The sequence below is a fragment of the Protomyctophum parallelum genome (assembly GCF_964188405.1).
Source record: "Protomyctophum parallelum genome assembly, chromosome: 2".
NCBI classification, from domain to species: domain Eukaryota; kingdom Metazoa; phylum Chordata; class Actinopteri; order Myctophiformes; family Myctophidae; genus Protomyctophum; species Protomyctophum parallelum.
This window is the reverse complement of record NC_139699.1, coordinates 51,555,754-51,569,807: the sequence shown is the minus strand read 5'-3', so window position 1 is coordinate 51,569,807 and position 14,054 is coordinate 51,555,754. Positions and strand designations below refer to the sequence as shown.

At 40.4% G+C, this 14,054-nt stretch overlaps 1 protein-coding gene across 1 annotated transcript in view; it reads right to left on the bottom strand.

Moving 5' to 3' along the window:
• dna2 (DNA replication helicase/nuclease 2) overlaps positions 1–13,272 on the bottom strand; it is a gene marked incomplete at its 3' end in the record, with an annotated part of 32,381 nt that extends 19,109 nt beyond the window's left edge. Inside the window, exons 1-8 of the mRNA XM_083759343.1 lie at positions 13,053–13,272; positions 7,356–7,412; positions 5,871–6,927; positions 5,611–5,698; positions 4,701–4,850; positions 4,225–4,408; positions 3,573–3,721; positions 434–556 (exon numbers count right to left, since the gene is read on the bottom strand). Of these exons, the coding sequence (XP_083615469.1) occupies positions 434–556; positions 3,573–3,721; positions 4,225–4,408; positions 4,701–4,850; positions 5,611–5,698; positions 5,871–6,927; positions 7,356–7,412; positions 13,053–13,085 (1,841 nt within the window). The 5' untranslated portion in view covers positions 13,086–13,272. The remainder of the gene's footprint in view (positions 1–433; positions 557–3,572; positions 3,722–4,224; positions 4,409–4,700; positions 4,851–5,610; positions 5,699–5,870; positions 6,928–7,355; positions 7,413–13,052) is intronic.
• Positions 13,273–14,054: the final 782 nt, after the last annotated feature.

Here is a 14,054-nt window from a genome sequence, read left to right as displayed (position 1 = left end):
CAGAAGCTGGCCTTTTTTACTTAGGACCGGAGACGAGGGCATGGCTGCATGACACCGAGTTGGCCATCTGATGATACACGAAAGAAAGAAGTGGTTCTCAAACATTTTGGCAGTGTGTCAAATTTGAAGTCGGTGGGGCGAGAGGTTCTCCAGTTACGTGGATTACAGACGTACACACGTACATATACAAAGAGACGTGGCGCATTTATAGATAATAACATGCCCAAAATAGGCGTGTCAGGTTGAAAATGGTTAACTGTCGCCCTATTTGACCACCTCACTGTCCACTTATGCTACTCGATTATAACATTATAATATGAAATTATTTTAATAATCAATTGCATTGGTTCGTTCTATTAACCATCTTTGATTTTGAAATGCGAAATCATTTAGTCAACATGCGCGTGTGTGTGTGTGTGTGTGAGTGACATACAGTTTGAAACCGATTTGTTTGGGGTTTGAAGATCTGAGGTATTCATTTGCCCAGTCTTGGAGGGAGGGTAGATAATCACTCAGCTCCTGCTTCATCTCTTCCTGACTCAAACCCAAACTGTACCTGGAGAGAAAACCAGACAAATGTCAACTCAATAAACAGTGCTACTCATTTCAGAATTTCAAGCATTAATAAAGGATTAAAGTAAAAAACAATATATATATATATATATATATATATATATATATGGCATTCATGGCATTTATGTAGGCCTAACAAAATATTACTTTGGTCTATGGTTGGCTGTCATTTTTGGGCTGAGTAGGTAGGGAATTTTGTGGGAAGGATGGGTAGCAAGGATTTTTCTTTTTTATTATCCCCTACGGCAATGGATTCTAATGATGGAATAACTTCAATATTTGCCAGAGTATAGCTAGCTAGTGCTACAGGTTAAAAGACAAAAAACATATCTAACGTTAGCTAGCTAGCTCACACACACACACACTACACATTAACGTCAACTGAACTTAGTCAGCAGATGGGATCCACCAGGATCCCATGCCGAATTTTCTCTCTCGTAGTAAGTAGAGTACGTCGTTAAACAACTCCTCCTTTTTGTTCTGGGCTACTTTGGCTTTGGGCAGGTGTACGTTTTGTTGGGCTGCATATATATCCATATATAAAGACCTTTTTGGTCTGACTTTTCTTTTTTTCACCAAATGCCAATAAAATCATCTGGGTCGCGCAACCGGAGACCAAAGTATTATTTTGTTAGGCCAAATCCCTGTTGAGATTGATGCAGACTTCAGACCGCAAACAGCAAGTACCATTGCTCTCTATTTCAAGATGTGTAGCCAAGAATGCACATATCTAATGAAAACAATATGAACACTATCTTCTTAATCAAACTAGTGAATGGGAGGGAATGTGTTAACCGTGCAGGCGCGCACCTGCAGTGACAGTCAGAAACAGATGTTTCCTAATTTTTATGGGTCACAATTCGAGTAAAAGTCGCATTTTCTTTTCCTACTTAAAAACAAAACAAAAAAAACATGTATATATTTTTTTGTTTGTTTTTTGTGTAAAAAAGTACAATCATTTTAAAAACAAAGAAAATTATCTAAGAAATTCCATAAATAAAAAGAATAATGAAGAAGTAGTGAAAATAGCTGCTCTACAAACTTGAAGTGAAGCGGCGGGTTGTGTGTGTAGATCTGCCGTTTTCACTAGGCAAACGTCTAATATCTCTTTTTTCGACCTGAAATGTTTGGGGAACCACTGGTGTAATGCACCCATTTATTATACTGCTGATCCGTCACTAAATAGAGACACACCAACTTACATTTGTCCCAGGTCATGTGGGCTGTCCAGATCCCGCTCAGCTAACCAAGACCGTGTCTCCAGTAGAGTAGTCTTGTGTAGCCAGACAACTATTCCACAATCTCCGAATGCTATATAGTCTAGAACAGGGGTGCCCACACTTTTTTGACTTGAGGTCTACTTTTAAAATTGCCAGCTCAAGGTGATCTACCAACCAAAAAAATATTATCCCATTGCTTAAAATACTATTCTATTTATTTACCTTTTCAGTTACCCCACATTGCAAAGAAGAGATTTTTTGTTAAAGTTACTCTTTGTAATAACGTCAATCAATTTCAATTTGTAATAACATATTATATTGCTCATAAAATGTTACAAATATTAAAAGTATCACACATAAAAAGCATACACAATCACATGAAGGAATAATGCAACACTCAACTCAACCAGAGCAGAACTCCCACCACAGGACTCTGGCAATCAATTAATACAGTTGCAACCACTATATTAATGGGAAGTATTTCATACAATTTAAGTTAAAAAAATCTGAACTATCCCTTTAATCAGATGACTGCTTGCAGCCTTCACTGAATGGAGTCCGTCAGCGCTGCGTAATCCGGACAGTCACTGCTGACAGCTAGTCTTAAACAGGCCTCCAAATGATCGTCCGTCAACGTGGAACGATATTTGGACTTAATTATCTTCATGTGGGAAAACGCTGATTCACATAAATATGTGGAGCGAGACTGCACAAGTCCTGATTTTTGGATACTTTTCCTCCACGAGTAAGTTCCAAAACCCTCCATCGCGGGCGCGCAACTTTAACTGTATGTCAGCCTGCAGCGCCATGATCTCATTCTCCAACGCAGAAGAGTTCATGTTAAAAAGTGTTGCTATTTTCGAGGCAATGGAATCAACATCAGCTTCTGAATGGGAAGCACATGAATGTAGCGATGGGCTCGAGTAAGGCAAACGAAGTTGGACTTGCAATGTGACATCGTGAAAAAATAATCTTATTCCCACTCTGCATGGAAGTGATATGTTTTATAGGCTTCTTTGCCGCGCGCATCTTGCTATATAAACAATGATGGATAGATATCCTTTTAATTTGTTTGTTTGTTCCCCACACTTGAAAACAAGGCACTGCATTGTGGGGGGTTTTAAAGCCGCCGCCGCCTGCCCGAGGCGAGGATTGTTTATTTTTTTTATTTTTTATTTTTTCATGGCAGGGCCAAGCGGTCTACCTGCGCAGCGCTTGCGATCGACTGGTCGACCGCGATCGACGTAATGGGCACCCCTGGTCTAGAACTACAGCTCCCAAGAGCAGAATAACGGAAGCCGTCTCACTCTCTGCTGCTCAGACCGGAATGATAGTGGCGCTTACAGAACTGTAGTCCCATTGAAAACACAACCGAGACGGAGGCATAGGGTCATACGAGTGGGAGATTCATATTTATGTGTGCGCTGAACAGATAAAAGTACCATGGAATTAACAGCGACAAAACATAGTGAAAGAAGAACACACACTGAAAAATGCAGTGAAAGAAGAGATAACGCCAACTAAACCAGTGACAGAAGAACAATCATTCAACAAGCCGTTTTGCTTAGAGTAGAACTAGTTTTGGCTGCTGCACCGAGTGAGGGGATGCATCACATCCACTTTATCGCTTACTCATTGGAAAGAGCTTCCATTCTCCATGAAGGAAGCATTTGAAAATTGCGAGAGGCAACAGTCTGGCCAGGCGAGACTAGTCTACCAGACACATAATGTGCACAAGAGACACATACTGTACACAAACACGGACAGACATACACTTACATAGTTCCGAGGTGCTGAGGGCTGTGCAGTGCTTCATCTGCAAGGCGTGCCAACGTCTCTGTGGAGAAGTCTTTAGCCACTGCAGCCTTCTGGAATACTTCATGGACCATGGTACCGTTCAGCATCTGCTTCGAACCACCGTCAAAACTCTGACATGGACAGAAAAGGAACCAACTAGATTTACAAAAAGGTAAATCTACGTACTAATTTGGTTCAGTATATAGAGTACTACTTATACAAAATAAAGTATTCTCCTCTTTACTATAAACAAAATCTGAAATAATTGTAGTACAAGAATTATGATGCTAATGTGTAGTTGACTAACTAGGATAGCAGCTAGACATCAACTTTATTTTTCACATGATCACAATTTTACAGGTGCATTAGAGACGGAATTAATTGTTGTGGAAGCTTCCCACAAATTGGTTACATTCATAAACTGCTTAGTTTTAACCTGTGTTTTTTACGTCTGTATGATACAGTGTATGTGTGTATCTATGTTTGTAAAGTATATTATTAGACCAATCAAAGTCAAACTGGTGAGATAAAAAGTGAATGTGAAACTTTAGCACATGAAAGTTCAGTCATAGTTGAAAATGTCACATCATTTTATAGGCGCACACCGTGGATACTACTCATGGTGTCCATTTACCTTGAACATTTCAGAAAGCACAGCACGCCTCATGCAGCGGATGGAGTTAGCAACGCTGGTTCCAGAGATCAGGTAATCAGGAAGCAGAACCAGAAATCCTTGTTCCCTGTCCACCAGCCAGGAACCAGCATCACAACGGCCCTCCAGATGTACCACACTGCCACAAGAGACTGGACTTGTTTCCCTGGAGTCACAGAGAGATTGGATTTGTGCAATTGAACTGCATGGCAAACAGTGAATAGACATATGTAGTTAGTAGAGGCAGTCTGACAGTCAACATGGAATACATGCATGTGATGTGAATAAACCCAGACTATTTTGTCACGCAGCACAACATAGACGACCTATAACTTCCCAACGCAGCGTGGATGCGATGCAATGCATTGTGAGCTTGTAGGTCTGCCATTTTCAGCATGTGAGTCTGAAGAATTCTAAAAGAAGGGAGAGAAAACAGCGGATTGAGAACACACTATTACCATCCATCTTTAAGCAGACATGTCTCAGTGGGATGGAGTGCTTTAGAAGAGGTGATTGTCAGTCGTTTCTCTCTGGGCTTCTCCTCCACATCCAGAACCCAGTAGCGGTTGTTATGGCCTCCACACAGTATCACATGGTCTGGTACTTTACTATAGGGACAGAGATAGATACGTATATTAGGGCTTTCACTAGATTTTTACTAGTTGACTAGTTGCCTAGTTTACTAGTCGACTAGTTGTTTAACTAGGCCTACCTATTATGTAAAAGAATTATAATAGTTAATAAAACTGTGTACACTGTGTACATTGGCTGTTAATAGTTTCGATGAGCACCTGTAATCTGAGAGATAGGAAGGGAATGAGTCTAACGTACGTAATTGGAACCTTCTCCTAGTAAACACATTTCTCTAACCCTTAATGGCAGGTGTGTCCAATTTTTTTAATATAATATTGTATATTATATAATATAATATAATATTTTAAAATATAAGGGCAGACAGTAAAAGTCACATTCAACTATTTCATTTAAATACAGTGCGATATACAGTATAGACTTTTGTTGGCAGTTTAGCCAAATGTAAGCCACTCATATATGCTGTGAACAAAACGCACTGCATTACTAATTACACTACAACAAATTGTTCAAATGCCAAATGTAACCACGTGTAAAAAAATATATCTTTTTATGAAATAAACAAATAGCTTTTCTTTCACATCTTGAAAAAGAGACAGCATAAGGAACAATCCATTAGGAATTCGTACATTTTACTGAGAATCTGCCCAGGATTTCAAAACACTGTACTAAATGTATGCTTTATACAGCAGCCCATATAAAATGTCCCGTGCCATGATTTGGCTCAATGATTACACTCTTGGAAATAGTGTCAAAGGTTTCCACCCACACACGCACCGTGCAGTTTTGGACTTCTCCACTTGGACATTGGCAGTGCTCTGATCCATTGGCTCATCAAACCACCCGTCATCCAAAGTCTCAATTCCTGCAATATAGAAAGATATTAGCCTAATGTATAACTGCATAAAGATTCATTGTTGAAAATAAAATGTTTTTTTAACTTGTTGAAAAGGTTGTATGCAAAGGAATCAATGAGCTTTTGCACTTCCAATTCCTTTGCTTCTCTGTCTGATATCAATAAGATTGTAAAGGTATACCTCCAAATCCATTGTGGTCGGATGATATCATGGCCGTGCCTTGGTCCACTGATGTCACCGAAACTCTGTCTTTGTCCGATGATACTGCTCCTGGAGATGCCCTCCCATCTACCGGAGGACGTTGGACTTCCGCTTCTGAACCCGTCATCTGCGGCACCACAGTGGCAGCGCAGATAGCAGGTGTGTGCTTGTCTGCAGCATAAAGTGTGCATGTATCTGACTCAGGTGCAGTGCCAAGAGTGTGTGTGGATGTGTGTCGTGTTAAGGCTGGGAGACTGGCTTTCTCCTCTGTGGGTTTCTGTTCTGTTATCACAGTAAATGCACACTCCTGTTCACTTGAGCCCTTGGAAGACTGGAGGGAAACCCTTCTCACAGAAACAGGCTTCAGTGATATCACTTGCTTTCTGCTGTCAACACATTTCGGTTGATTAGCTTTTGACGAACTGAACGCTGACCCTTGTGATGTCTCAGACTGGCCAATCGACTGCAGGCAGTCTTTTAATAAATGGTCTCTGGGGGAGCATGTTTTTTTCAGGGAAGTAACGGCAGATCTGGTTACTTTCAGCCCATTCGTTTTGGGGTCCGAGGTTGTTCTGGTCAGTTGTGCGTTGTCGGTTCTGGATCTCTTCTTGGCATTGTTGGATTCATCGTGATGGCTGAAGAGTCTCTTTACTGAACCAGACCTTGGCTCTTCCCCCCTCTCTCTGTGTGAACTCCGACAGACAGGGGACAGCTTGTCAACCTTCCCCAGCACAGAGGCATCTCTGCTGGACTGGAGGCAGCGCTGCCGACCTCCGCCTTTGGATGTCGATGTGCAAGTGGGTGGAATGTCTGGGGTGTCTGGGATCAGGTCAGGAGATGAACAGATCAGGTCAGGGGATGAAGGGGGGATATTCTCTAGGTCCCCAAGGATTCTAGTCTTGGATGGGGACAGAGATTGCAGTGGGGAGGAAGAAAGCTGTTTGGAAAGGGAAGTTTTAACATTATTATTCTGAGGTACAGTCTTGGTAGGTGCTGTGGCAGTGGATGTTGGTATGATGATGATAGATGGTGTGCCCTGAAAGCAACACAGTGAAAACATGAGTTTTGTTTTCCTTAGAAACTCCTTTAGAAGAGTGTATTGGATAATATGCATGTATGTTTTGATTAATTGTTCAACACATTGAAGAGGGGTGCAAAAGTTAATCGTAGTAGTACTCAATTTAATTGATTATACAAAAAGATTAATTTGAATAAAATAAGATTTTAGGTGAGAAAAAAAATAGTTATTTATAAACGTAGCAAAAAATAGCAGATCTACAAGCACACGGGTCCCGATGTGACTTGTTGTGGGCCTGTTATTTGTGTGAAAGTATAAAATATGGTTTAAATCTATTTATTTATTTATGACATAAAAATATGATTCTCAAAAAACTCAGCAAAAAGTAAACAGATAGAATAATTGCTAAGAAAATGACTGATAGTTACAGCCCTATTTCTTCCTACCTTTTGTTTTGGTGGGGAGAAAAATGATGATATATTCCTCTGTCCTGCTGTGGCGACCTGTGAGACATATTACAGCACGATAAAACAACTACAGAAGTTTTCCCCACTAATAAGAATTAAATAAATGGTGTCTAAAAGAAAAATTTGTTTTGGTTGTTGGCTGAGAATGCAGCTGAAAAGTGCAATTGTGTGTAAAGCAGCAACAATGCACTACACTGGCTGTTGAAGGTGGGTGGGCCCACTTAGCTGTGTGAGGTCAGGTGGAGAGGCGATTCTGGTGGAATAAAAGACGTGATGTCCACCATCCAGCATTGCTTTGTTTTCATTCTGGATGCATACTAGCGTCAGGTGGCTCGACAAAAAAGGTAAAAACACTGAAATACACTGGTGGAATCCTGGTCACTAAACTGCCTCCCCCTGGCCAGCCGGGGCACCTGATGGAGGGGAAATGAACTGGTTGGAATAACGTGTTCCTTCCACGCGCTACGTCCAACCAGGGAAACTCCCCCCTGTCAGGTGTAAAGGAGCAACTTGGACACTCAGGCATGAAGGAAGCATGAGTTCAAGTCCGTTGCTCTCCTTGTTCCCCATATATGGGGACTAGGTTGGTGGAGGGTGTGTAGAGCCCAGGATCACATTAGATGATTGACACAGGGGTGAAAAATGGGTTACAAAATCGTGGGATAAAAAATATATTAAAAATAAAATGAAATACACTGGTGGATTCTCCCATTTGCTTACTATGTGGGTCAAATAAAAAATAATGTGCTTGTTACTGCCCGACTGTCACTCTGGGAGCGGGGTTGGTGGCCGGGAATAGGCCAAATATAATAGTATAAAACTGCCCCAAATGTTGTGCGCACAAAGATTCACATGTGCATGTGTAGGGGGGGGTCTTCCAGCTTCAGTGCCCAGGGCCCCTCAGAGGTGTTAATCCAGCCCTGCCCTTCGATTTAAGTACCATTGTAACTGATAGCTTTCCACCCAAACTCCTCCTCTTTCTCCAGGTATACCTGCCACATCAGCATCTACATGTCACTCGTGCTTTGTATCCTCTTCCCCTTCTCTCCATCCATCCTAATAAACCAATGTGTTTATTCTGACTGATTCAATTCCCTCATTTTCTAAATAAAACCTTAAACGATGTATGGTTGAATGCGTGAAGTTAGCTTAGACTAGACTGTCTATCCTGAGATCAGATGTACCATAGTCAACAACCAACCAGGTAGTCTCAGTCATATCTATGTATGGTGAAAAGAGAACAATTAAATTAATGTACCGGTAAGTTCTCCAAAAACTAGAATACCACTAGGTATTCTATTGGCATGAGAAAACACACATTTACATTGCCAAAGCAAGTATCATTCACAATATAATAAAAACTGTTGAAAATGGGGAAAGTATACAGTTGGGAGGGGGAACACCATTTTTGTAAATCAATGGTTCTCATCACATCAGCGTCATAGCCCAAGATTTAGACTCTTGATTGATTGATTGATTGATTGAATTTTTTATTTAAATATGTATTAACAGTTTGCAGAATTACAGTACATTTCAAGCACAAACTCAATACAAAGACTGTTAACTGTGAGTGGACGACCCAATTAAGCATTACACTTGTTTACAACAGGGTCCACCTTGTTCAATTCATCAAAACATTTAGAGACGTACAAATAGACACTTCTATATAGTTAAAGAACAGAACAGGAATTCATCATAAAGGAAGCAAAAAGGGAAAAGAAACATACAGTATGGGGAAAAGGGGGGTGGGGGGGATTCAGATTTTACGGGGGCCAGTTTCGAATTGCAGCCTTCCATAGGTGCCCTTTGAGAGCGGTTTTGAAGGAGTCAAGGGATCCACATGTCTTAATGACTGTTGGTAGGGCGTTCCACATTTTGGTGGCATAGGAGCAAAATAATTTAGTCCCTTGTTTGTGCCGAATCTGGGTTGTACATGGTTTGTTGCACCCTCTGGTGTTGTGGGTGTAGACTTCGTTTACATTAAGGAAGTATTTAGACAGGTACATGGGTATCTTTGGTGGTGTATCGAATCTTGTGGACCAGACCCATTGCAAGATGCTCTACTCTGTCGTCGACCCTAAGCCATCCCAGCCTGTCTCGTAGAGTTTTTTTCGATTCTGATGAAAAACTCTACATGTCAATCTTGGGCTACGAGTGTCATGTGAACCATGGCTACAATAACTCATGAAACTCTTGTTAATGTTTGACATTACGTGTCATCACAGCAGAGTCGAACAATCATGTTTATGAGAGAGGCCAGCGATTGTATTTAGTTGAGAAGAAGCTAATGCGTACGATTCTACAACATGTCTACACCCACAACACCAGAGGTGGGGACCGATCCTGGGACCCACTCAGACACTAGCTCACAAGGGATCCTGACTCAGATCAATTTGGATGTTTGAGAACCACCTAGCCCTCCAAGCAGAACCCAATGGTACTGAAGTTTCTGACATTTTTGACGACCCAGACCATGGGGTCCTGTTCCAGCAGTACCCTGACACCTGGTACGCGACTACGCGGACATAAATAAAACATAAACACTGTGGATAACGCCTGTCTGCACTCTTTGACGACTTTTTTTCCTTTGAATCTGTGAACTATAAGTACCTATACATTCCGCTTTGTTTGACCGATTTGGTCGCTTTGATTCTTCTTTTCCTTCCTTGTTTATTGACACCTCATTGTACCGCCTATCTGGCTAGCTAGTGGCGCTATAGCTATGACAGAGCAGATCAGAGGCAGGCACGTAGCCGGCACAAGCCAACCGCACATCGGGAGGCGGTACAATGAACGGTAGGTAAATAAACAAGAAGAATCCAAGCTTCCAAATCGGTTAAACATAGATTAAAAATACTTAACGGCTTCCTCCGTTAAGTATTTAGTACGTTTTTATTGTAAATGTAGCGACCGCGTAAAACAGGCTGCAGCTGCGCCTTGATGAACCATGTTTAAGAACCACCATGTCCACTCCAACGAGTCAAACATTAAGAAAGGCTTTGATGGAGCTTATTAAGCATTTTGGCAGTATATCCGGATATAAAGTTAACAATTCAAAATCTTCTATAATGCTCCTTAACCCAAAAGAGAGGGCTAATCCGCCGAATTACGCAAGTCAAGTCAAGACTAAATTATTTTCGCTCCTATGCCACCAAAATGTGGAACGCCCTACCAACAGTCATTAAGACATGTGAATCCCTTGACTCCTTCAAAACCGCTCTCAAAGGGCACCTACGGATGGCTGCAATTCGAAACTGGCCTCTGTAAAATCTGAATCCCCCCCCCCCCATTTCCCCTCACTGTATATGTATCTTTTCCCTTTTTGCTTCCTATATGATGAATTCCTGTTCTGTTCTTTAGCTACATAGAAATATCTAATTGTATGTCTCTAAATGTTTTGATGAATTGAACAATGTGGACCCTGTTGTAAACAAGTGTAATGCTTAATTGGGTCGTCCACTCACAGTTAACAGTCTTTGTATTGAGTTTGTGCTTTAAATGTACTGTAAATTCTGCAAACTGTTAATAAATATATCAAAGTCACTTTAGAACGGTAGACAAATTGACCTATCTAGGTATCCAGATTGTCCCTAAACTAGAAGATGTGGTAAATCAGAATTATAGCCCAATTATAGTCTATTACGGAAGCGCTGGACAGATGGTCGAGCCTTCCAATTTCTCTTATAGGTAGAATAAATATCCTCAAAATGAACACACTCCCTAAACTGTGGGAGGCATACTATCATCCGACAGAGCATTGCGCCGAAGGAGCAATGCTCCGAGGTGCGCTGCGGGTCGGGAGAGGGTTGGCGTTGCGGTTAGGTTTAGGTGTCTGCCACGGGGGAGGTTAGGGTGAGGGAGGAGGTAGGTTGTCGTTCGGACCAATGCTCCGTCGGATGAAAGTACTGCACTCCTAAACTGTTGTATTTGTTTCAGAATATCCCCTTGCCGCCTCCTGACGGCTTTTTTACTAAAATGGAAAAGTTGTTTCGTAATTTTATTTGGAATAACCGACGCCCCAGGCTCCGTTTATCTTTGTTATATTTACCTTATGATAGAGGAGGGCTAAAGTGCCCTAATATGTTATGGTACTATTGGGCAGCTCAGTTGAGAACTATAATGTTCTATTATACGGAGAAGGGATCCCCCACATTGAATCATACTCTTTGAAGCTCCCACTGCCCGAATATCTTTACTCTAATTCGAGTAAAAAACTGATAAAATACACAGCTAATCCTATTAAAAACATGATTAAAGTTTGGCAGGATGTCAGACTTTATCTTTTGGATATCCAACCCAGTTTTCGATTCAGCCCAATTTGGGGAAATGAATATTTCACCCCAGGAAGGGCGGATGGGGGCTTCAAGATATGGGCCAAGCAAGGGATTAAACAATGGAAGGATGTTTTTGACAAAAGGGGGAATCTATTCTCTTTTGATGAACTAGCTGCTAAATACAATTTACCCCGTACACACTTATTTAAGTATTTACAACTCAGAAGCTTTATAGGGGTTAAACAGGTGAATTCTCTGACACTCCCTCCCCTGTCAATAATAGAAAAAGAGTTTATCAGAAACCCCTTTAATAGGGGCATCATTTCTGATTTATACTCTATGTTAGTAGAATTCTCTCCTGAATCCTCTGAATCCAAATATAATGCATGGAATGCTGATCTACAAGAGGAATTGACATTGGAAGAGTGGAGCTCAGCCTGTATGGATGCTCAATCCCAGACGGGTAACACTCGGTTAAAACTGTTGCAATATAATTGGCTGATGAGGGTTTATATCACTCCAGAGAAATTAAATAAATTTAGTGCAGATATTCCAGATACTTGTATCAGATGTGGTAAAGATAAAAGGTACACTTTTCCATTGTCTGTGGGCATGTCCAAGAGTGAAAGAATTCTGGGAAGAAGTGAGGAGGGAGATTCAGAAGATATTGTCGATAGATATTGAGCTTGACCCAAAACTGTTTCTATTAGGTCTTTACCCACCTGGCCATAAGATTCAGAGTAGCGAACAAAGATTCCTGGATTTATGTTTACTACAAGCCAAAAGGGCTATAGCCTTATCGTGGAAAAAGATAGGCAAACCCAGTATTGCTCAGTGGTTTAGGGAGTTATCATTGTGTCTTCCTCTGGAAAGAATCACTTATACTTTGAAGAATAAACAGAAGATGTTTGATAAGATATGGGGAAGGTTTATCCAATATATTACGGTTAATGATTTATCTTATTTAATGGTGGAAATTGTCCAATTGTATTCTCTGCAGCTGTTTGGTCTTGTGGCCATAAGGACTCTGTTGTTGTTGTTACCATTCTAAGTGCCATTATTTTATTTTATTATACTGTACTTATATATGTATGTTATTGTTTTGTTTTTTGTTTGTTTTCATTTTAAGTAATTGTATTGTCTGTATTATGTATTGTTTTGTTGTATTGTCTGTCAAAAAAAAGAAAAAAGATAAATATATTGTTAAAAAAAAGAAAGGCTTTGATTTTCAAAACGTGACTGCTACTGAAAGCATGGTACCTCTGATGAATTGAAAATGGAGGACCTGTAAACAATTCTTAGTGCTTTTTCTGGTTTTATCCGACTTAGCAGTTCCTTGAACTGTACCCATTCTGCAAACTGTTAATACAATTTTCAATCAATCAAACCTAAATCAACTCACCGGATTTTTATTTCGTTTGGTATTCCTGTTCATGGCTTCAGGTTGTTATTGCTGGCAGTTGTAGCTGGTCTGCAATAAAGACTGTTTGATCAGGGAGCGTTGGCTCGTTGTTTTGTCACTCCTGTCTTGATGAATATTATATTGTTTGTGAAATCGAAGCCCACACATCCACACCATGGAGACCTGTCGCCGCGACACTTTTCATTTATTTATCCTGAAGCCGCGGCTGCTTCAAGACGGTATTTCATTCTGTTTAAGAACAACAACACAGTAAATATACAGTAAAGAGCTGCTGCAGAGCGGCGCGCCAAACATTATGCAAAAATTCCTACTTCGCGCAACGGAAACGGAAATAAGAAATTACATACAGCTTTCTCTCTTCTTCTCTTCATTTTGTTTTACGGTGGTTTGCATCCAGCTTGTTGGTGAATTACCGCCACCTTCTGATCCAAAGTATGGATCAAACGAAAAACCTGTTTGATTGATTGATTGCTTGCTTGCTTGATTGATTGATTGAACATTTTATTAACAGTTTGCAGTACAGATCAAGGAAGGTACAGGTCAATACAAAATCTGCTAAGAGGATAAAACCAGAAAAGCACTAATTAATACTTGTTTACATCAGGGTCATTTTCACTTCATCCAAACATTTAAAGACATAGGCCTACAAGGCTACAAAACACTTCTATGCAAAAAAAAAGAAGAAAATAAGTCATCATATACACGGTTACCTTACTACGGTTTAGGTTTAAAAAAAAACTTTTCACTCCATTTGAACTCTATACAGTATATATAACGGTGGACCCTCTGCTTGAAATGTACTGTAATTCTGCAAACTGTTAATAAACACGATCAATCAATCAATCATTGGTTAAATAAAATAACAATGAATCATTCATTACATTGTGTAAAATAAATCGATGTTCACTGATCAGGCCTTCAACACAATATACAAACTAGGCTATGGAGGAAGAAAATATAATATATCGCATTTCCTCCACA